The 21,151-nt window shown below is 28.8% G+C and overlaps 2 protein-coding genes and 1 long non-coding RNA gene across 3 annotated transcripts; all 3 read right to left on the bottom strand.

Moving 5' to 3' along the window:
• Positions 1 to 8,712: 8,712 nt before the first annotated feature.
• Positions 8,713 to 9,327, bottom strand: LOC126660565 (agamous-like MADS-box protein AGL61). The gene has a single exon (XM_050354131.1). It carries the CDS (start codon positions 9,325 to 9,327, stop codon positions 8,713 to 8,715), a length of 615 nt encoding a protein of 204 aa, XP_050210088.1.
• A 3,726-nt stretch (positions 9,328 to 13,053) lies between these two features.
• LOC126660564 (agamous-like MADS-box protein AGL62) lies at positions 13,054 to 14,121 on the bottom strand. The gene is made up of 2 exons (XM_050354130.1): positions 13,804 to 14,121; positions 13,054 to 13,416 (listed from the first exon to the last, which is right to left on the bottom strand). The coding sequence occupies exons 1-2, from the start codon at positions 14,119 to 14,121 to the stop codon at positions 13,054 to 13,056; spliced, it is 681 nt and encodes a 226-aa protein (XP_050210087.1).
• Positions 14,122 to 14,946: 825 nt separating this feature from the next.
• On the bottom strand, positions 14,947 to 16,907 carry LOC126661200 (uncharacterized). The gene is made up of 2 exons (XR_008789616.1): positions 16,707 to 16,907; positions 14,947 to 15,598 (listed from the first exon to the last, which is right to left on the bottom strand). It is a non-coding gene; the product is annotated as an uncharacterized LOC126661200 (long non-coding RNA).
• Positions 16,908 to 21,151: the final 4,244 nt, after the last annotated feature.

The raw sequence follows: 21,151 nt of genomic DNA, 5'->3' as shown, positions 1-21,151 counted from the left end.
CTAGATCTAGAAAGATTTATATTTAAAAAGACATAAATATAAAGAAAAACATAGAAATATTAATAACTTGGGCGGAGAGGATGATTTTCCGATTTACATCGGAAATCCCCTTCTCCCACCCTTCACAAGATTAAGATGAAGAGAGTTTTTAAAGAGAAGGTAGAGCTTTTTAGAAAGAAGGCGTGTGTGATCGTCATAGATTATTTAAACAATAACTAAAAACATCTCATACCTAGACAAATTTGAAAAGCAAATTTTAGCAATTAAATACGAGTGTTTATTTCATACATTAATTATGTCATGTCATATTTACAACAAGCCAATGAGCATATGCTATAATTTTTTTAATTATTACTTAATTTTTTACAATTAATTTTTCCACATGACTAACGCATTATTGGTTTGTTGCACGAATGACATGGCACAACAGTTGCGTGCAATAATTTTTCATTAAATGCCTATAGAATTGGTGACATAGTTGAGTATGGAACAAAGGATAAATTCACCTCCTGAAACTGGCACGAAATATCAGAAAAGTCATTAGCACTGGTTTTGGTACAAATCAACCCGCAAATATATCAAAGTATATCAAATCAGGCCCCCTGACACAAAAACACCAGAAAAAGAGTTTGAGTATGTCTAATTTTAAAATTTAATCCTAATCAATATTGATTTAATACTAATTAAATATAATTAAACTTCTCATTAACTCAAATTAACTAAAAACCTAAAATCGCCACTAGCCATCTCAATTCCATCGCACGCCATATTTTCAGACGAGAACAGACACGTCTGAGACCAAACGGATCTGTTCTTGATATGTTCATCGTCTTTGAGGATAAACAGATTTGGGTCCATCTTCAAAGAGGATGTACACAAATTCATCTTCTTTATAGAGGATGAACCGAGTTCATACTCTTTCAATAAATTAATTGAGGATAAATTTAAAAAGTAATTATTAATATGTTTTTAATGTGTTAAAATAATAAATATTATAAATTAAAAAAATCAAATGTGAATACTATGGACCGGAGAAATTAATAATTAATTACATTTGATTCAAATTTAAATTAGTGAACCGTTAGTGAGATAAAGTTAGATATATAATGAGAAATAGGAAACTATATAATATAGATTCCATAACAAGAAAGATTCCATGCTATGATAAACTAAAATGGATTGGTGGTGATCACACACAGTGCGATCTTTGTGGAACATATAACTGGAACACAGCTGTTCCCACTTAGACCTTCCTTGGACGGTTCTTTGACCTCTCCATTACCTTAACCATAACCGAACCAGACTGGCCGATTCAATTGATTGAATCGGAATCGTTCTGATGTTGGACCAGTGATCTAATCGATTATATTTTTAAAACATATAATCGTCTGTCGTATCGGTTGAACCGACGATTAGACCCTGAGCCATACAAGTTAGGCCTAATTTATTTTTTATTTTAACTTTACTCAAACGGGTGGCCATGTTGATATGTTACACTATGAATATAGTCATATCGGTTCGACCACTATTTTAATTTTTTTAAAGCGCATACGGTCAATTTTTTTGAAAAATGAAATAGTGACCAAACCAGTAGAATTGTTGGTTAATGATTCAATCTGTTTACCAAATTATTAACTATTTAAATAAATGTAAGGACATTTATATGATATATAATAACATAAATTTATAGTATGAACTATGAAGATCCAAAGTTCAATCTGATTGTAAATTTTATTACTTCTAGCTAAGTTTTTTGATTTTATAAATTACTCCATAATATAATTTTAAGAATTTTATTTTATTGTGGTCGAATTTTCCTACTTAAGTAAGTTATTATTTTACTAATACGACAATCATTCTATGGCGGTTTATTAAAGACAAATGTACTAAATTGATTAAAAATAAATAAACACGTGAATATACACTCATTTAACGACTATCATATGAGCAAAATAAAGACTGAATTTATTCAATTAAGACGACTTTGCTATAATTAAAATTAAACATTAAAAATTATGCTATAATTGAAAAAATAAAAACAGTTATTTACAATTGATATAGTTCCTATAATTTTTAGTATAAGTCTATCTATTTAAAATTTTAACACTTCCATAAAATTTTAACAAAAAAATACATTAAAAATTTATTAAATAAATTATCATAAACTAATAAAATACAGTTTTATGGTTTGCGCGGTTGCATAGTTTTCAGTTTATTTCACTTTCGTTTGTTTATAGGATATTAAATTGTAGTATTTCTACATTAGAAAATGTAATTTAATTTACTATTTAGCTACCGTGGCGTATCGGTTGAACCTTTTGGTTTGATTCGGTTCATAAAACACTGGATCCAGTTCCATTACAGTTAATATTATCTTCAAATCCTTAATTATATAACCTACTTGATTAATCAATTACTTAGTCAGTTCAATTAAATGGGACCCATTTACAGCCACAGCCCACTAATCACATTTTAACGTTATTAGGTTGGTAAGTGGTGAATGGTCAGTCTTTATTTCATTTGGAATTTTCGAAATTTCCATTTTATCTGCCTGTAATTTTCTAGTATTTGATGTATGTATTTTCTATTTTGTAGATCTTCTTCTTTTATTTGTTGTTATTTGCTAAGACATTTATAATTATTTTGTGATTGTTCTATTTTATTCACTACATCACACGTGCATTCCAAAAATAATAGGACAAATCCACTTCAGGATATTATTAATAAATAATTAATTAATAGTAATTTTTTACTTGTTCATTATAAGGGTGAGAAAAGAACTAACCGGCCGAATTAATCGACTAAACCGATGAATTTTGTTCGGTTCAATTTGGTTAAAATAGTTAAATCAGTCAATTTAGTTTTTTATATAATAAATTTAGGTTGTGCGGTTAGTGGTTTGATTTGAATTTTAAATTCTTCAAACTAACCGAAACGACCGAACTAACAAAAATTTAATTTTTTTGAATTTTCTTCATAGCTTTTTCGGTTTGAACCAAACAGACCGAATTAATCGATTTATTCAGTCGGATCGGTTTTGAAATATTTTTTCTATCTTATTCGATCGATTCGGTTTTCAATTAAATGTTCGAATTCATTCGGTTCGATTTTGATTATTCGATCGAACGGTTAATTCGGTTAAAAGGATGTTAGTTTGGTTTTGATCAAACCAACTGCCTGCTCACCCCTAGTTCATGAACACCTATTTGATAGTTAAACATCAATTTTATTCGGTCGGATCGGCTTTGAAATATTTTTCCTATCTTATTCGATCGATTCGGTTTTTGATTAAAAGTTCGAATTCATTCAGTTCAATTTAATTATTCGATCGAACGGTTAATTCGGTTAAAAATATGTCAGTTCGGTTTTGATCAAACCAATTGCCTGCTCACCCCTAGTTCATGAACACCTATTTGATAGTTAAACATCAATTTTAACATAACACCCAACTTCATTTAGTTATCCTAAAAGCAATACTAATTTTTAGGATTAATGTCATAAAAATTCACCAACTTTATACGTTTTCTCAATTTAATCACATTTCTTAAAACTACTCATAAAAATACATCGACTTTTATTTTTTTCCCAAATTCATACACGGTGCTTATGTGTCACTCATTCATTGGTTAAAAATGACTTACACCTTAGCAAATTGCACCAATGAATGAGTGTCATGTCAGCAACGTATATGAATTTGGGAAAGAATGATAGTTGGTGTATTTTTATGAGAAGTTTTAAAGAACGTGATTAAATTAAAAAAAATGTATAAAGTTGGTGAATTTTTATGATATTATTTCTAATTTTTTATATAAAAATGTAATGTATTTTATTGATACATTTGCGATTGTAAATAAATGAATGAGCATGATAATAATAAAATAGTTGTTATTGAAGAAATGGCAGAATGAAAATCATAAAATATAAAATAACGTTGAGAGGATAAAACAAATATTTTTTATACAATCAGTGAGTAGTGATAAAAAAGAATGCTATCAATACCATCCCTTATTATTGTTCCTCGCTTGAGATAAAAAAATATAAATATAAATTTAACTTAAAAACAAAAAAAGTTACAAATCTGTTAATAATTCGTTGAGAATACACTACTAAAATGTTTGCTTTTAGCGACGGATTTTTCCGTCGCTAAAAGCATGAAATCCGTCGGGAAAACGTTTCCCGACGGATTTCCCGACGGATTCAATCCGTCGGCAAAATCCTCGTCGCTAAATTTTTGGCGACGGACCGAAAAAATTGGCGACGGATTTTTCAGAAATTGCCGACGGATTTTAGCGACGGATTTAAATCCGTCGCTAATTACCGACGGATTTTAGCGACGGATTTAAATCCGTCACTAATTACCAAAAAATAAAAAAAAAATAAAAATCGTAAAATAAATTATTATTATTTAATCGGTCACACACGTCACACTCCGTCAACCTCCATCCCCCACCCGTCCCCCGTCGCCCTCGGTTACCCATCCGTTGCCTCCATCACCCACTCGCAATTTTTACAAACTTCCCAGTAGGTCACCCATCCTTCCCACTGCTCCCACTCATTGCTCTTTAACTTTGAAGTTCTCCCGCGCGTATCTCCACCTGAACCAGCTCAGCTTCTTGTTATATATATATGTATATTTATATTTAAATGTAATTAAAAATGACAAATACTTCCTTCCACATTTTAATATAATTATTTTTTATAATTAATAGTTATTTTAAATAATTATTAATGAATAAATAAATAACAATATTTTCAATATATATATTTATGTTATATTTAAATAATATTATATATAATTAAAAAAATAATTATTATTTTTTCTTTAATAATTATTTTTCTAAATAATTTTTTGATAAAAAATTTATTTAATTTAATAATTTTTTGATAAAAAATTTATTTAATTTAATAATTTTTTTACGATTTTTTTTATTTTTTGGTAATTAGTGACGGATTTAAATCCGTCGCTAAAATCCGTCGGTAATTAGCGACGGATTTAAATCCGTCGCTAAAATCCGTCGCTAAAAACAGATTTTGCGACAGATTTGAAATTCGTCGCTAAATACATCAAAAATAATTGGCGGGAGTGTTCCGGCCAACTTTAGCGACGGATTTTCCGTCGCTAAAGTTGGCGGGAACACTCCCGCCAATTTAAATGACAATTTAGCGACGGATTTTAAATCCGTCGCTAAATCCGTCGGTAAAAAAAAATTAGCGACGGATTTTGAATCCGTCGCTAAAATCCGTCGGTAAAACACAGTTTTTTAGTAGTGATATTTATAATTTTTTTTAAATATATTCTCAACTTTGCAATGATTTTAGTACATTATTAAAATCCGTCTCTAATTTATCGATTTTTAGTAGAATTATTAATTCAAATACCTTTTTGATCAGGAGGTTAAAATTTTAACAGACAGCTCATGGTTTTCCATTTCTTGTACATGAATGCATTTCCAGCTCTTTCAAATCTGTGTGCTAAATATGGAGTCTCTCACATTGTGACAGGATATTTTTAGAGCATTGAATCATTGAAGTAATGATAGAGTCGGAATTATATAATTTTTTTTTTCATTTTCCAGATAATGTAGTATATAATTTCTTCTTGAGCTACTAGACAATTTATAAGTTTTTTCCATATTAAAAAAAACACACACACACATATATATTAACTTTTATATTTATATTTATATTTATATTTATATTTATATTTATATTTATATTTATGTCAATATCATTTGACATCTTTTGGTATGAGAGAAAATAAAATTTTGCTAAACTTAACGATAGGAGTAGATGGTTGCGTTATGGCTGGCAAATTAAGACCATTAACATAATTTGTGGCTAATCAACTTTAAATAAAACAAAGTACATTTTATAACTCTATTTTTTTGTTGTTGTTTGATGTCCATCTTTTTATTTTATTTTTCTTAATCCTTGTTTCATTCTTTTTGTCTTTTCTTATTTTTTTTTTAAATTCATATGCGTACTTGAAATATTTTTTTATGCCAGGTAAAATATGTTAAAATGTGTTCTTCTTTAACTTATTACTCAAAACATAACCTAAACTTTAGGTATGAATTGGTGTTGAAAAAAATACCTACGGTAAATTAGGTTTGGAATATGAAGGAAAAAAATTTAGGTGTGGAAATGATATGTACATAATTATTTTATTAATGTTATAACTAAAATCGATTGATGTATTTTATTGAATGTTATTTTTTATACATGTTAAAGGCATAATGCATATCTTTTGATACATGATAAATGAGGTGATATGAACGGATTTCAACTATAAAGCAATATATTTAACTTTTTATATCCACTCGAATTAAGTAAAGTTTACAGTGGGAGACAAAGCTATTTTTGAATATCAATTCATACTTACCTTTTAACCATTTTTAGCGCGTCAATATATTTATATATGTATATTTTGCCTAATAATGTCGATATCCTCACAGTAAAAAAAACTCAAAATTGCCAAGATATGACATTTTCAAAAAGTGAATTTCCTCAAAATTAAATTTCAAAATAACAAATAATATATTAAATTTCCACCTATATTCAAAATTTTATAACACTCTTTACTATCTAAATTAAATGCTCCGACTCTGATCTGCTTCCAAATTAAATATCCATAGCATTTTCATTTCGATTTAGAAGCAAAATTCTTACATAATTCGATCATATATATAGTTGATATGATGAAGTAGGATTAAATGTTACAAAGTTAATTACTAACGTCGAACACAATAAGTATACATATATTCCTTAACCAGGGGCGGAACTACGTTAAACGGTAAGGGGGAAACCGTCCCCCAACTCTCCTTGTCCGTAACGAAGTACAACTTAACTCGATCATAATATATATTTTCTTAAAGTAAGAAGCAAAAATTATAATCAAGGGGTAGCTGAAGAAGGTGGTGGAAAAGGGAAAGGGAAAGAAGGCGTAGTAGTTGGGAAAGATGGCACATTTGGAAATGGTGGACAATTTGGTAAATTTGGCTGTGGAGAATTGGGGAAATTGGGAAATGGTGGAGTTGGAAAATTAGAAAATGGTGGAATTGGAAAATTATTGGGGTATTGTGGATAATTTTTCATTGAAGGGAATTGTGGCATTTGCTGAAGATTACGAGCACCTAATACAACTTTTATGCATAGAGCAATGAGAAGAGCCAGCATGAATAAAATGAAATTTGTCATCTTGAAAGGATGATCAATTTAATGCAAAGAGATCAGGGTGAGAGAGCTCAATGCTAAGCTTATGTATATATATAGAGTCTAATTAGTGGGTGTGCTTTTAATTCGAATCGAATCAATCCAAATGAATTTTCGATAGTCAAACTGAACCGAATTTATATAAATTTTTAAAATAATTTTATGAATCAAACTAATCATAGCAATTGATTTAGTTTGATTTTTTTTTTTATAATAGCAAACCGAAATGAACCATGTTTGTTGGTGTGGTTCAGTTGTTCAATTTTGATTTGATTTTACACACCTTATGTGTAATGGATTAAACAATTAGAATCCTTTTTATATATATATAAATCCAACCAATTTTTTAAGTTCAGTATTTTATCATAATTTTAAAAGTTTACATCAATTCTAGTTTAATTTTAATAATTGTTTAATAGGGATATGATATAAAGTATTGAAATCAATTTACAAAAATTATACATATAATTAATATATATATTTATGATTTCAAATTGATTCTGATCCAATTTTAATTTTAATTGATTTTGAGTCGATTTTTGAACGAATCGGTTTCAATTACTCGGTTCAAAACTGGCCTGTGGGTAGGGTTGGTGGGTTGCAAAATGGACAGTGATCTTTTTTTGTTTTAATGTGACATGTTGACATTTGATAGTAGTTAATTTTGTTGTTTAATCATGTTGAGTATGTGAAATTGTCATACGACTTCAAGCTGTTGACCTAATGACCTATTTATTTGGTCGTCTAGCCATTTCGAAGGGCTTGTAGTTGGTGCCACCAAATTCTTTACATCGATGTCTTATCATTTAATCGTGTCGCGTTTAACATTTTTCGAGTTTAATTGGTGGAATAATAAAATTAGTTAGCATGTTTGACAGACGGGCATATAGAAGCTAACATTTTTAAAATCGGGCTGGAGATCAAACGCTTCATGAATAATTCATGATTCGGTCACTTCAACTGGAGTTTTTTAATTATTTTAATTAGTAATTAAAAATTAAAAAAATTATGTAATATTAATTTTTATAAATAAAATGATATATATATAATGTTATGGGCCATAGCTGTGATGTGAATAGTTTATGGGCCTTTAAGCTGCAATTATGGTTATGGGCTAGCAATCTTATGCGATGTAATCTGGGCCACTTCATCACCACCTATGCACGTTACCTGCTCGATCAAACTCCTGATAGAAACCGGTAAAACAAGACGCACCAAATTTTCCTCAAATTTGGCAACTTTTAACAAACATTTTTATTTGTTTTCTTTATATGCAAAATCACAATCACAAAAATTAATTGTCTAACTTCATCAAACATTATGGTAGAATACAAATATCTTAATTACTTAATAATCATACTCAACAAGGAGATTAATGAGCATTATTGAATTAATTTGTCTAAATCCATAACTTACAATAATTATTGAGCATTAATTCACTAGTGAGATACTAGTTTGTAACCTCCTCTCATATTTAATAAAATTTATCTAAAAAAAAACTCAAAAAATCCCTTGTGGGTAGTACCCAACATTAGTCTTATTCTCATAATCTAAAACATGTGACCCTATGCCATTATTTCCTCCAAAAAATTGGGAAGAATCAAACAAAAGTTTGTTCACTTGTTTAGCAACATTTTTCTTTAATTCCTCCAATGCATACCTTAATTCTTCTAATTCTTGCGATCCAAGTTTATCAATAGGACTCTCCCACCAACACATACTTTGGCTAGTTTTTTTAATTTGATCTAGTAATTCTCCTTTCTTTTTTTCATCTTCTAATTGATTAAGAATATGAGTCAGTTGTGAATTCAGCTCACGAACGTTGGCATTTCGATGCGCTTCGATCAAATGTCGGGACCCTGAATTCGGAAGAGGATGTCGAGCGTGGAATCGGTCCAAAATTAAATCAACCTCGGGGTGACCGAATGAAAACACCTTATTAGCCGGAGAAAAAACAAGAATTGCAATTTCAACCCCACAAAGTGTGCAAAGCTCACTAGCTTTCTTGAATAATCCGGCTCTACGTTTAGAAAACGTAACTTGTAAATGTGTTTTTCTTGAAATTTTCTCGATTGCAATTTTTTGGCGACCTAAAGTTGAACCTCTCTTTACCATTCTTGAAAAAATGTATATAAAGTTAGTAAATACTTAATCTTTTTTCCTTTGGTTTGGATTTGTGATTGTGAATTGGAGGGAATTGGGTATTTATAGGGTTTAATTCCCTCCATTTTGTCCAAATAATGGTGTTTTAGTGTCTTAATTGTATGATATTTTTTGTGATTCCTCAAGGATATGAAGGTTATGTAATCTTTTGCTTTTATTTGTATAGTAATTAGTATTATTATGAAACTAACAAAATTAACTTGCTATGTAGCTAGTTGGCATCTTAAATAAAACCATTTGACATTTGTAACTCAATGTCAACGTTATAAATGAATTAATAGTACCCTAAACGAGTATATCTTCTTTTACTTATTTTCTTCTTTTTAGTGATTATCTAAGTAGGGGCGATTATTTGGCTGATTAAACCAAACTTATCGGTTTAACTGACCTCTTTTGATTAAAACTAGATAAGTATTTTTGGTTAATTAGGTTAGTTGCGGATTAACCGAGTTAATCTAATATACTATGTATTTTTATTTTTATTCTATATTTTTTCTAGATTAATACAATTAGCCAAATTAATCGATAGAATTTAATTAGTCTGATATCGTAATTTTAGATTAGAGTTAATTTGGTTAAATTAATTTCAGTTGAAAATGATAATTTGGTTGATTCGGTTAAAGATATACAATAATTCAGTTAATTTAATTTTAATAATTAATCCATTTTAAAATGAACCTGCCATTTTCTCAACTCTATTGTGAAGTGCTACTTTAACTAATAAAAAAAAGATTATTTGCGAATAGTGAAAATTGTTGGATCATGTACATATGTGTATAGTGTATTTGGCAATATATACCAAAAATAAACAAAGCAAAACTTAATTTAAATTAGAATAATAAACTTTATTTTATGGTAGAATAATGAAGATTGGCTTAAGATCAAATACGAAACGCATGAAAAATCTAATGGGGTTTATTTTATAAATCCATTAGCCTCATAAATTATAATTTGTTGTCCAATAATGCAATTTTTGTGTATCAATTATGATCTATTCCATTTTTGTGCTACTAATTTCCAAGTTTTGCCGTTGCTCCATAGCTAAGTTAATTAATATTGTTGAATAATTCTAACAAAAAAAAGTTATTAAAATTTATACATATGCATTTTTAAAGAATTTATATAATTGACACCAAAAAATAATCCTAAATATTTCATTATGACAAAAGTTATTTTTCTCTTTCTTATATGCATTTTTAAATCATTAATTGATAGAATAGATATAGATGACGTACCATTGCAAGAATAAATTACATTTTCAAGAATAAGTTACATTTTTATTGATTCAATAAAAAAATTACATTATGAAGGGTTATAAGTTTGTATTATACTGCTATTTCATAGAATAAGGGTTTAAAGATGATAAAAATTAAAGTTGGACGATCCGATTGAGCGTGATTGAAGTATAGAAACCCAAATGCCATAAAATGCTAAACATCGGGGACCGGGTTATAGATTTTGATTTTCAAAAACAATGAGAGATAGAGGCGACTAAGCCGAGTCAGCAAATTATTCGAGATTAGTTAATGTAGAAAATATTTAAGATCATTTTGTTAATAATTGAGTGAAATTCCGATTCATTAGTCCGCTAAAATTTGGAGAGAAGATATTCGACTTGATTTATTCAATTTTTAATTATTGTATCGCGTGCAAATTCAAGTAACTAGATAAAAATTGACTAACAAATCCAATTTTACGTTGCAAATTTTAGAGTTTAATCGGGTTCGATATTATTAGTATCTAGGTTCAACTCAACATAATTGTATACCTATTATTTCAAATGTTAAAACTATAAAATTATACTAGTACTATTTAATATACATGAAATATACTCCTAATGTTTAACTTAAAAAGCAGATATGCCCTCTATTTTTATTGAAAGCAAAAATGGAACCAAATCTTTAAAATAGTATTTATGCATAAGTGAATCTAATTTATATTAAAATTTGTTATAAAGTTATGCAAAATGAATGTCAATAGTTTAAATTTTTATTTTTGTTATTTTAAACATAATTTGATTGCAATTATTTAAATATTTAAAATTTATGTTTGCACAATAATAATATATTAATTATTTACTTATTCCAATATAAGTTGATGACAAGAAACTTTTTACAGAAAAATAAATAAATATGTTTCACAATATGAAATTTTTTATATAGTTTGTTTAAATCAAGTTAAATAAAAGTTCATTAAAATATAAATTTTAAATAATTTCAAATATTTTATCTCTGCTGATTAATTTTTTTTACTAATAGTTATTTTGTTATATTTAATAATAAATTATATGTTCCATTCGTATTAAAATTATTTTATTTATTTACTATTTAATTAATAGTATAAAATATCAGTTAAAAGTACATAGTGATAATTTTGGAAAAAAAATGACATAATCAATTAATTACTTCCTAATCTTATTTATTTAAATCATTTTGATTTTTTCATTAAGTATTTTTCATTAAAAAAAGGCTAAGATTATTAGTCTAAAAATATTTAGTTGGAATAAAAGTAGTTTTATATATTTTTATGATTAGTTAATTATTGTTTTTATAACTTTATTCGAGATGATAAATATTGTGATTATTTTATAATTATAACCAGTTATTATAATGCTTATAGAAACATTAGATGTATATCATTCAGATTTTGTTTTGAATAAAATCTTGTATTATATATATATTCATATATTTAATATTTAATATATAAAAAAAATTACAAGATTATGAATAATATATAATAATGTGCCAAAAGAATAAATATATATTATAAGTATATAATAACCTCGAAAGCAAAGCATGAACGTCATGCTGGTAATAAATGAAAGCTAAAAGATCGTATTCATTGTTTTTGGTTTGCAAAAAGTGACTCGAAACGTAATAATTATTTAATTTATAATTTTGAAAAATTTGAACGTTTTTTATTTAAACTTCAATCCATAATTTTTAAACAAATATTTTATATATATCATATTTATTGTATAGAGTATTATCAATTATTTTTATTTTTTCATTTAACTCTGTGTATATATTTTTCGAATATAATTGTCATATAGAAAACCTAGATGATTATGCATACATACATAATTGATTCTTTTATATTTATATTTCATTTTGATATCATTAGGTTCAATATAACCAAATAATTAAGCCAAAATTTTCTTTTACTTATATAATCTATTTTGAAACTACTAATATTTCAATTTTTTGAACATAGCTATTCTTAAATTTGGGAAGCATAACCTCCAACTAAAATTCCATTTTAATTTTTAAAATATAAAATAATAAAATACAAATCAAACTTACCACATGACCTTAAAAAAAAAAACAAAACAGATCCAAAAACAATTACATTACAAATCCATTTAATTCTCACTACATGTGTGTGTTAAAAAATTCTTCAATATTATAAATTTTCTATTAATACCGTAACATGTTACATAACGGATTCAAATCTCCGATCAATAGAGATCACATCAATAGAGATCACATCAATTCTGACTAAAAAAAACTCAATGATGTGTCTCGTATAAATTTAAGATTTAAACTCATTACGCCATATATCATACTATCAATAAAAAAATTATAATTCTATAAATAAACTGATTTCGCGCAAGAAATCTTTCCGTATGTGGCTAATTAAGTAAATCAAGACATTGATATCAACTTCTCCAAAGATAGTTTAGTAAAATCCATTACCAAGCCCATTTCCATATCCAAAATTATTGAATCCAAGATGAGGATTGGTCATATTTGAAAAATCGAACATGAGATTATTATTTCTTGGATCCAAATTAGGAAAAATTTGAGGATTAGTAGAACTTGAAGCATAAAATTGTTGAGATTGAGCAGATTGAATTAGAAGTTTGTCAGCTTGCATTGCCACATTTTTCTTGAGTTGCTCCAATGATGACCTCAATTGATTTATTTGAGGCTTAGTAAGTGTTTCAAGTGGAGCCTCCCACCAATGTTGATTACGCCTTGACTTCCTCAATTGGGTAAGTTGTTCCCCTCTCTTTTTTTCAAATTCTATTTGGCTTGACAACTAATTAAAAAGTAATATTTCAATTAAATATTCTATAAAAATAATAACATTTTTAGTTAAAATAATGAGTTATGATAGATAAGTAAAATAAAAAATATTTTTTTATTCCTTGCTCGAGAGATAGTGTAAAGAATTAGGGTTTACTGCTAAAACCTGAAGGTTGAGCTTTCGATCACCTTTCCTATACATATATACATGATTGAAATATCATCTCAACATTTTATAGTAGTACTATTTAACGTAAAATTAAACTATGTGATATATATAGTAAAAAACACATCAAATTATGTCATTTAGTACGTAGTATCAAATGACGTAATTTGAAAATAAATATATGTCATTTAATTGATGCAGAGTTGAAATATATATATTTATACACACTCGTACCTGAGTGAGTTGTCCATTGAGGTCACGAACGTTAGCGTTACGATGAGCCTCAATGAGTTGCATAGTGGGTGAGCGTTGGGGAGGATTTCGTGTAAGGAAACGCTCGACCAATCCTTCAACACTCGGATGACCGAAAGAGAAAGCCTTATTTCCGGGTGAAAACACCACGATAGCAACCTCGGCACCGCAAAGAGTACAAAGTTCACTTGCCTTTTTGAAAAGGCCGGCCCGACGTTTTGAAAACGTAACTTGGAGGCTGCTTTCATTAGGCATCTTCGCCATATCGACCTTTTGACGACCTTTGCTCCTCTTTGACATCTCACTAGAATTTTATATAATATTATTTATGAGGTTTAGAGTGAATAACATAGATGATATGTGCAAGGATTTATAAGAAAATGTTGAGGATATAAGTTGTTTATTTTTACTATATTTCTTAGAGCCAAGTTTTTAGCCATTTGCTAAATTAATTTTTTTACTATATTTGGAGTCTGTAGAATCTCTTAAAAATAATATAAATGGAAATGAACACCCTCAAAATTAAGAATTATGGACCAAATTTGTAGATTATGATTCATCAAAAGAACTATACTTCCAAATTTGCAAATTTTATTGGAAATAATTTACTGTGTCTTACCCTGATTTTCTTACTATGGTGACTACTATCTTAACCCTACAACACTTCATTTTCAATAGTAAATCTTATTAGGGATAGTTTACCGTAGATGTTTTTGATTGATGTTAAAATTTGAATTTGTTTATCTTACTACAAGAAAAACAATCTATTTCATGTGTTTTTACTACTAAATTGTCACGACCCATTTTCATGAATCGTGACCGGCGCTAGGGTATGGGTATGGTTGTACCAAAATCCGTAGCTAGCCTTGCGAATAACCAATTTATAACATTTAAAACAATGTACCTGCATAAAACCACATGCTCGGGGGCAACCGAGACTTCAGCCTAATCTAGCGATACATATAAACAATATATATTTAAAGTACGCTTATCTTAAAATAATATCTAACAGCATGGCAATAATATATAATACCAAATCACTATAATCATGCCAAATCTGATAAAATAATAGTTGAACCATGCCAACCAACAATAGTCTAAAAATATAAGTGTAAGACTAAGACATAAATAAACTAATACTACTACTGCGGTCTAAGAGTTTAAAACAGTTCGACTCTTTTATTTCTGAAATAAATAAAGAACCTCCGAGAATGAAGAATCGGAGATCGACCAAATGCTCAATCACAAACCTGGAAAATTTGGAAAAAACAACGGGATCAGATTTACTGAGTAGAGTTTATATAACCATTTACATTTATTAAGTTAAAAAAAAACTTTAAAACGTTTAATAAAACATTTTCATTATGGATTATCAATGAAACCCTAAACCACAATTCTAAATCCATTGTCGTGTCGGTGAGACGTATCTCAATAACCGATCCCCGACTATCACTTAATAAACAGTGAGCCCAGGAGACGTATCTTCCACCGGTGCCCTCACTAAGGTGAGACGTATCTCAAACCTACCTCAATACCATAATAATCATTACCGGTGCGCACGCAGTCCCGAAGATGCCCATCGAGTAGCACGTTCCAAATCAAATCCACAATGCCGAAAAACAGTTCAAAAGCTGTTTATACATATACATATACAAAATATAATATTTGCTTAATAAAGAGATAAATAGAGATATAAACTCACTGCTTGCTATTCCACGTGAAACCTGACAAGCAGTCTAACTCTGGTTCGCCTCTGAAGTACGAACAGTCGACGGGTCTAAATAAGATATTAAAATCATAATTAAAAACAGACCCTAACTCTAGAGAGTACTAGACACCACATAGGACTAGCAGAACATAATATCAAGCCACATTTAAATAAACACTTAAATTAACACGATTCAATCACAACCCAAGTTATATAGTACAAATCATATAAACGCATTTCGAATGATTCGTAAAAATAATTTAAAAAAAATCCAAGTTGAAAATCAAATCAGTAAGTCAGCCGAGTTATTAAAACTACCAAGATTCTTCCCACTTGTTGGACGACTACAGTCCAGCCCAATCCAAAAGTTTATTAAATTATAAACCCGAGTTTATAAATTAAAATGCTTGATAAAAATAATCATCTATTTTAAAGTAGAACTCAATAACTTCAATTTCAAGTAACCCAAGTTACAAATCAAAAACTTAACTTGAATAAGTTTTTAGAAAATTATAGGGGCTAACTTTAAATTAGCCAAGTTGACATATCAATCAAAATTAAATATAATTACCCGAGTAATTATAATAATTTAGGTTTTAAAATAATTATCATTTTCAAATTGACAATTTATAATTGAAACGAAATCCCAAAGTTCAATATCAAAACCAACAACCATAGATGTGATTAACTAGAATTTAAGTTAAGGAATCGATTTGTTTAAAATAAAATAACTTAAGGACCACTCTAAACCTTTACCCATCACTTTCCATCAACATAGTAAGGCCAAATTTACTTCTGCCATGCACATAAATCACCGCAACAATTCAACAATATAAAGGTTATCATTTTCATTTAATATTTAAATAATCAACAAATTGCCATTAAACCCAATATAACTTCCATTAATTATAAACTAACCAATCAAAGAACTTCTAAGAAATCCAAATTCAGATTTGGGCATCTTTGATTCACGTAAAGCAGTAGCACATTAATTGAAATAAAAACGTTAAAAAGGTATAGTGTAACTATAAGCTGAAGAATTGCTACATAAAATTTCAATAAATTTCCAGCCATACTACTCATAATTAACCAATCAAAAACCAATCTTAATTTCATCCAAATATGAAGACATCATTAACCAACCACTAAAGCTAAAGAAAATTAAAAAAAATCATACCTTGAGCTTCAAAATTCGAAACCCTAAAATGAGGAAATAAGATTGCAAACAATCTATTTACTTCAAATTTCTTTAATAAATCGGCTATGGTAATGATTAGGGGAAGATTTAAGTTAAATTAGTTGAGTAATTGAGAAAAAGAGAAGGAGAAGAATGAATCAAGCTGATGGGGAAGAGAACAATGCTTTCTCAACTTCCACAACTCTCCTTTTAATTTTTAGGTTATGTAATATTTATTTATTATTATTATTTTTATAATTTAATCATTTGGGCCTAGAATTTAGCCCATGTCCTTCTAACTTACTACCAGCAGGTTGCCGAGGTACATCTGACACCTCGCGATTTCTCGATATTTATAATTTGTATTCTTTTATCCGGTAACTATTTACTTTTAAATTCCGAGTAGTAATCGAATACTGATTTCATAAATCCTTTAATTTCATTTTATCGACCCGAGAAAGCCGATTATTATTTTCATAAATTTTAACTAACTCAAATACAGATAATTACTAACTTCATTATATTTTTTTCTTTTATTCATCAGTTATATCTATTTATTGAATTACAAAGTTTTTAATCCGTATCTATACATTTTCATTATTTTCTCCTAATTTTTAAAATTTTAGCTTTAATTCTACTATTAAATCTTAAAAAAATTGACAAACCCGGTTTTATACCTCAGATGTTTTACCTCGACGGTACGGGGTATTACATTCTCCCCAACTTATTAAAAATTCGTCCTCGAATTGAGAACAAAAACGACTAACATAATACACAACATAAAATTACATACAAAACGCATATAACCAACGTAAAACTCACAAACCAGATACCCAAGGTAATCAAGGACAACAATAATAATAATTATGCGTAACGAACTCTGTCTGTTAAGAATATTCCTCAACCAAGTAACCAATAAAACTAAAACCCTGAAGCAGTTAAGCCCTGTCGAGTTCCATTTAAAAACATAATCCGGAAACCTTTTCAAACCATTTGGTAAAACAACTAAAAAAAAAACAAAATGGTACTCAGCCGAGTCAATCAAGACTTCCAAGCTTAAATCACGTGTCGGGCGACCCAAGTCAAATCCGAACCTAAGAAACCAATATAAACTAATGTTTAAAATTTGAAAATTCATTTGATAAAACAACATGAAGTTTGAAAAACAACGGAACTCAACATTACTTAACTAGTCAACAATTAATAACACACACCCAGAGTGTTCGATAAAATCTAGAACAACAAACATGCTAAAAATGGCACCACAAGTCTCAACATAGTAATTTCGTGCTTAACGACTTAAGCGCTTGCGTATACAAAACTCAACAGGTTGTTCCTCGAATGATAACTCAACATTACAACCCATACACTAAACAATCTCAAATGGTCACAAAAAGTAATAACACTAACTTTCACTTGACATAAATGATAACACCATATCTAGGTGACATTAACGAGAGAAAACAAACTCTCCCACTAAAGTTTTGACTGAAAAATTTAAAATAATCTAGAACGAAACCTCGAATCTCTCGCAATGATAACTCCAAACAAAATTTCCACTCGGGAAGGTCAACACAAGACGAAACACGTCGAAAACATATGGGGTATTACATTCTCCCAAACCTATGAAAAACTTGACCTCAATTTTTTTTTAAATCTGAAACCGACTCGCAGTTTAAACAGTCACAACACACTTATGCGCAAAATTCCGATTCTAATAACTTAGTGCCCCAACGATCACTCGATCAACATAATGTAAATAATCAACAATTATCCAATTAAGAACCACAATTACTCTTACAAGTTGGCTTCCAAAACTAATTTAAATCTATATGATTACTAACTCCATATTATCAAAGTTCAAGAACAAGCCCTAAGCTCAACTATAGTTCTTACAATTCCACACTCTATCGTTTCATACATGGTATTAAAAACACAAGCTGAAAAAAAATCTTCCGTTCTACAACACCTACTCACTTATCCACTTATAACGAGCTCGGCACCCAAAGCAATCGATAACTATACTCCACAACAACTAATTAATATTTTGGCCAAAAACAGCCGCTATTTGAATCATTTGGTCCAACGATTAACACCAATTTCGATAATTCCATTAACTTCGTGAATCATAAATACAAAACTCTTACCGTCATTCAAAAGAATACGTAAACTTAAGTCATGATAACAGAATCTCCAGCTGAGCAACAAAATCTCAATCCTAGTTATTCCTCCAATCATTTAAAAATAAAATAGGTCGTAATAATCTAAGTATCTAATCATCAACTTACATTCTAACTATGTCTCACAAACTTAACTTAATTCCATACAAGATATTGTTTTTGAACAAAACGATATCAAAACTCTCAACAATTAAACCCTCAATCTATAGTGTCGACCAACCAACTTTGTTGTCGAAACTCATCAAACACAATCATCAGATTTTTTTTCAAATCAACTAGTTCATATACCCAAATCAAATCTAAATTCTCAAAAAAAAAAAATTCCATCAATTGACTATAACCTCGTATACAACAAAAAGTCACCACGACCAATTTACGGATTGTTAGTTATGCTCAAAACCAAACTCATGGAAGTTTAAAATTTTCTAATACGCGGAACATTTTATATTCAAAATTTTCCACTTTTTTTTTTTTTTAAAAAAAAAAAAACTTAATATTTCACACCTCCTTTTTATATATAAATATTGAAGTACCTTTACCATTGGAAAACCATCAGTTTTGTAAACCCTTGATATATATATTTTTTTTTTAAATATTTACATTTTTAAATTCACAAATTCCCCTTACTTTTTAATAAGTTTGCAAATTTATGAAACAGTTCAAGTGACAAAACTTATGTTATCTTTAAATCAAACTTGTTAAAATAATTTATCATTTTTCGTAAAAATCAAACCATGGAAAAATCCTCTGTATTCAAAATACACATTGATGTTTCAAAACATCCAAAATTTAAGTCGCTCTCAAATAAAAACACGATTTGAAGAAAACCGTTCAACCGAAAAATTTACTATTCCCCTTTTTAAATCAAATTTGATAAAATTCTTTTCTTTTCATCAGGACGTAAAAATTTAGCAATGCAAACCTCTTTGTTTATGAAAACACCTTTATATCAATATACCGAAACATTTGAATAAACAACTTACTTTTAAAATTCCAGTGTAAAAAACATAAATGGAGCATAACCAAATCCCTTAATCTAACAATCCTCTAATCAAAATTGTAAATCTTCCACGAAAGTTTTATAATCTACATATAACTATATACCTCACTTAGCAAAACTAAATTCTCGCACGCAACCTTAAAATATTCCTTCAATTCCATACTTACAATCTACCGAATCATACGATACCACCAAAATAAATCAAAACAATATCTCCACTAAAACTCATAAGCATAAAGTAGTATCCAATAAAACACCAAATAAACTGAAACTTAATTCAGAGGAAACAACAGATCACGTACATTTCTACAAAACTTACCACCAATTCCCGCATCACACCGAATCAACTTAATGAAAACACCAAAGTATTAAATACACTGATTTATCATCTCGGGTCAGGATTTCCAATATACTTTTCCAGTATAATCAGAAACCACCAACCGTTCCAAGAAAAAAAAATTCCCTACACTTTCTTGATATCAAAACCCAAAGATTTAGACTCACACATAAAACACCAAATCCATCGAAACTAAAAATGAAGATATAGGAAACTAGGGTCTAAACAAAGATCTTACTCACAAATTAAGACCATACAACAAGATAAGTCATCCATGACCGCGTGAATTAATTCATCTCACGTGTTACTCCAAACGAAGAGACAAAATAAAAACAATCAAAACAGTTCAACCAAACATGACATTCAGCAATATCAGACCAACATACTTAAAAGACAAAAATCAAGACATGCTACAACAACCTTGAATTTTCGTAACAAACGCAACTTGCAATTATATCATCTTATAAGAGTGCACTTCAAAATTCATTTTGAAATTTAAAGTCAATCATAAAACTATTCAAGTCTTCCGGGAAAACCTTCTTTACAAGTTAATTGTTTTAAAAGTACTCAAGTATCTTAATTCGTAAAACCATCAAGTTAGCCGAGTCATTACAACTTCCAAGCTCAACTCCTAAATTTGGGTGACCCAAGTCAAACCCAAAACAACCGTTTATAAAACGTATTCTAAATATTTGTAAATCCGGAAAATGCACTTAAAACAAAATCTAAATTTTTTTAAATAAGAAGCTCGACGTCACCCAAATAGCAACATAGGACTCATCACTTAAGTGAGGAAACAATTAATTTTTTAATAAACTTTTAGAAAACACATACTTCGGCATAACTAGCAAATCGAGTATGAAACTAACGACACCAAAGTGTAACCAAAACACAACCTGGTAAATTACAAAAGTATTATTAATTCTTC

This window comes from Mercurialis annua, linkage group LG8 (assembly GCF_937616625.2).
Source record: "Mercurialis annua linkage group LG8, ddMerAnnu1.2, whole genome shotgun sequence".
NCBI lineage: Eukaryota > Viridiplantae > Streptophyta > Magnoliopsida > Malpighiales > Euphorbiaceae > Mercurialis > Mercurialis annua.
Note: the sequence above shows the minus strand (reverse complement) of the source record. Positions and strands in the feature narration are given on the sequence as shown.

Coding starts and splice junctions, on each gene's coding strand:
- LOC126660565 (XM_050354131.1), bottom strand. CDS start 9,327: ATGGTAAAGAGAGGTTCAACTTTAGGTCGCCAAAAAATTGCAATCGAG.
- LOC126660564 (XM_050354130.1), bottom strand. CDS start 14,121: ATGTCAAAGAGGAGCAAAGGTCGTCAAAAGGTCGATATGGCGAAGATG. Junction 13,417..13,803: donor TCAATGGACAACTCACTCAG/GTACGAGTGTGT, acceptor CTTTTTAATTAG/TTGTCAAGCCAAATAGAATT.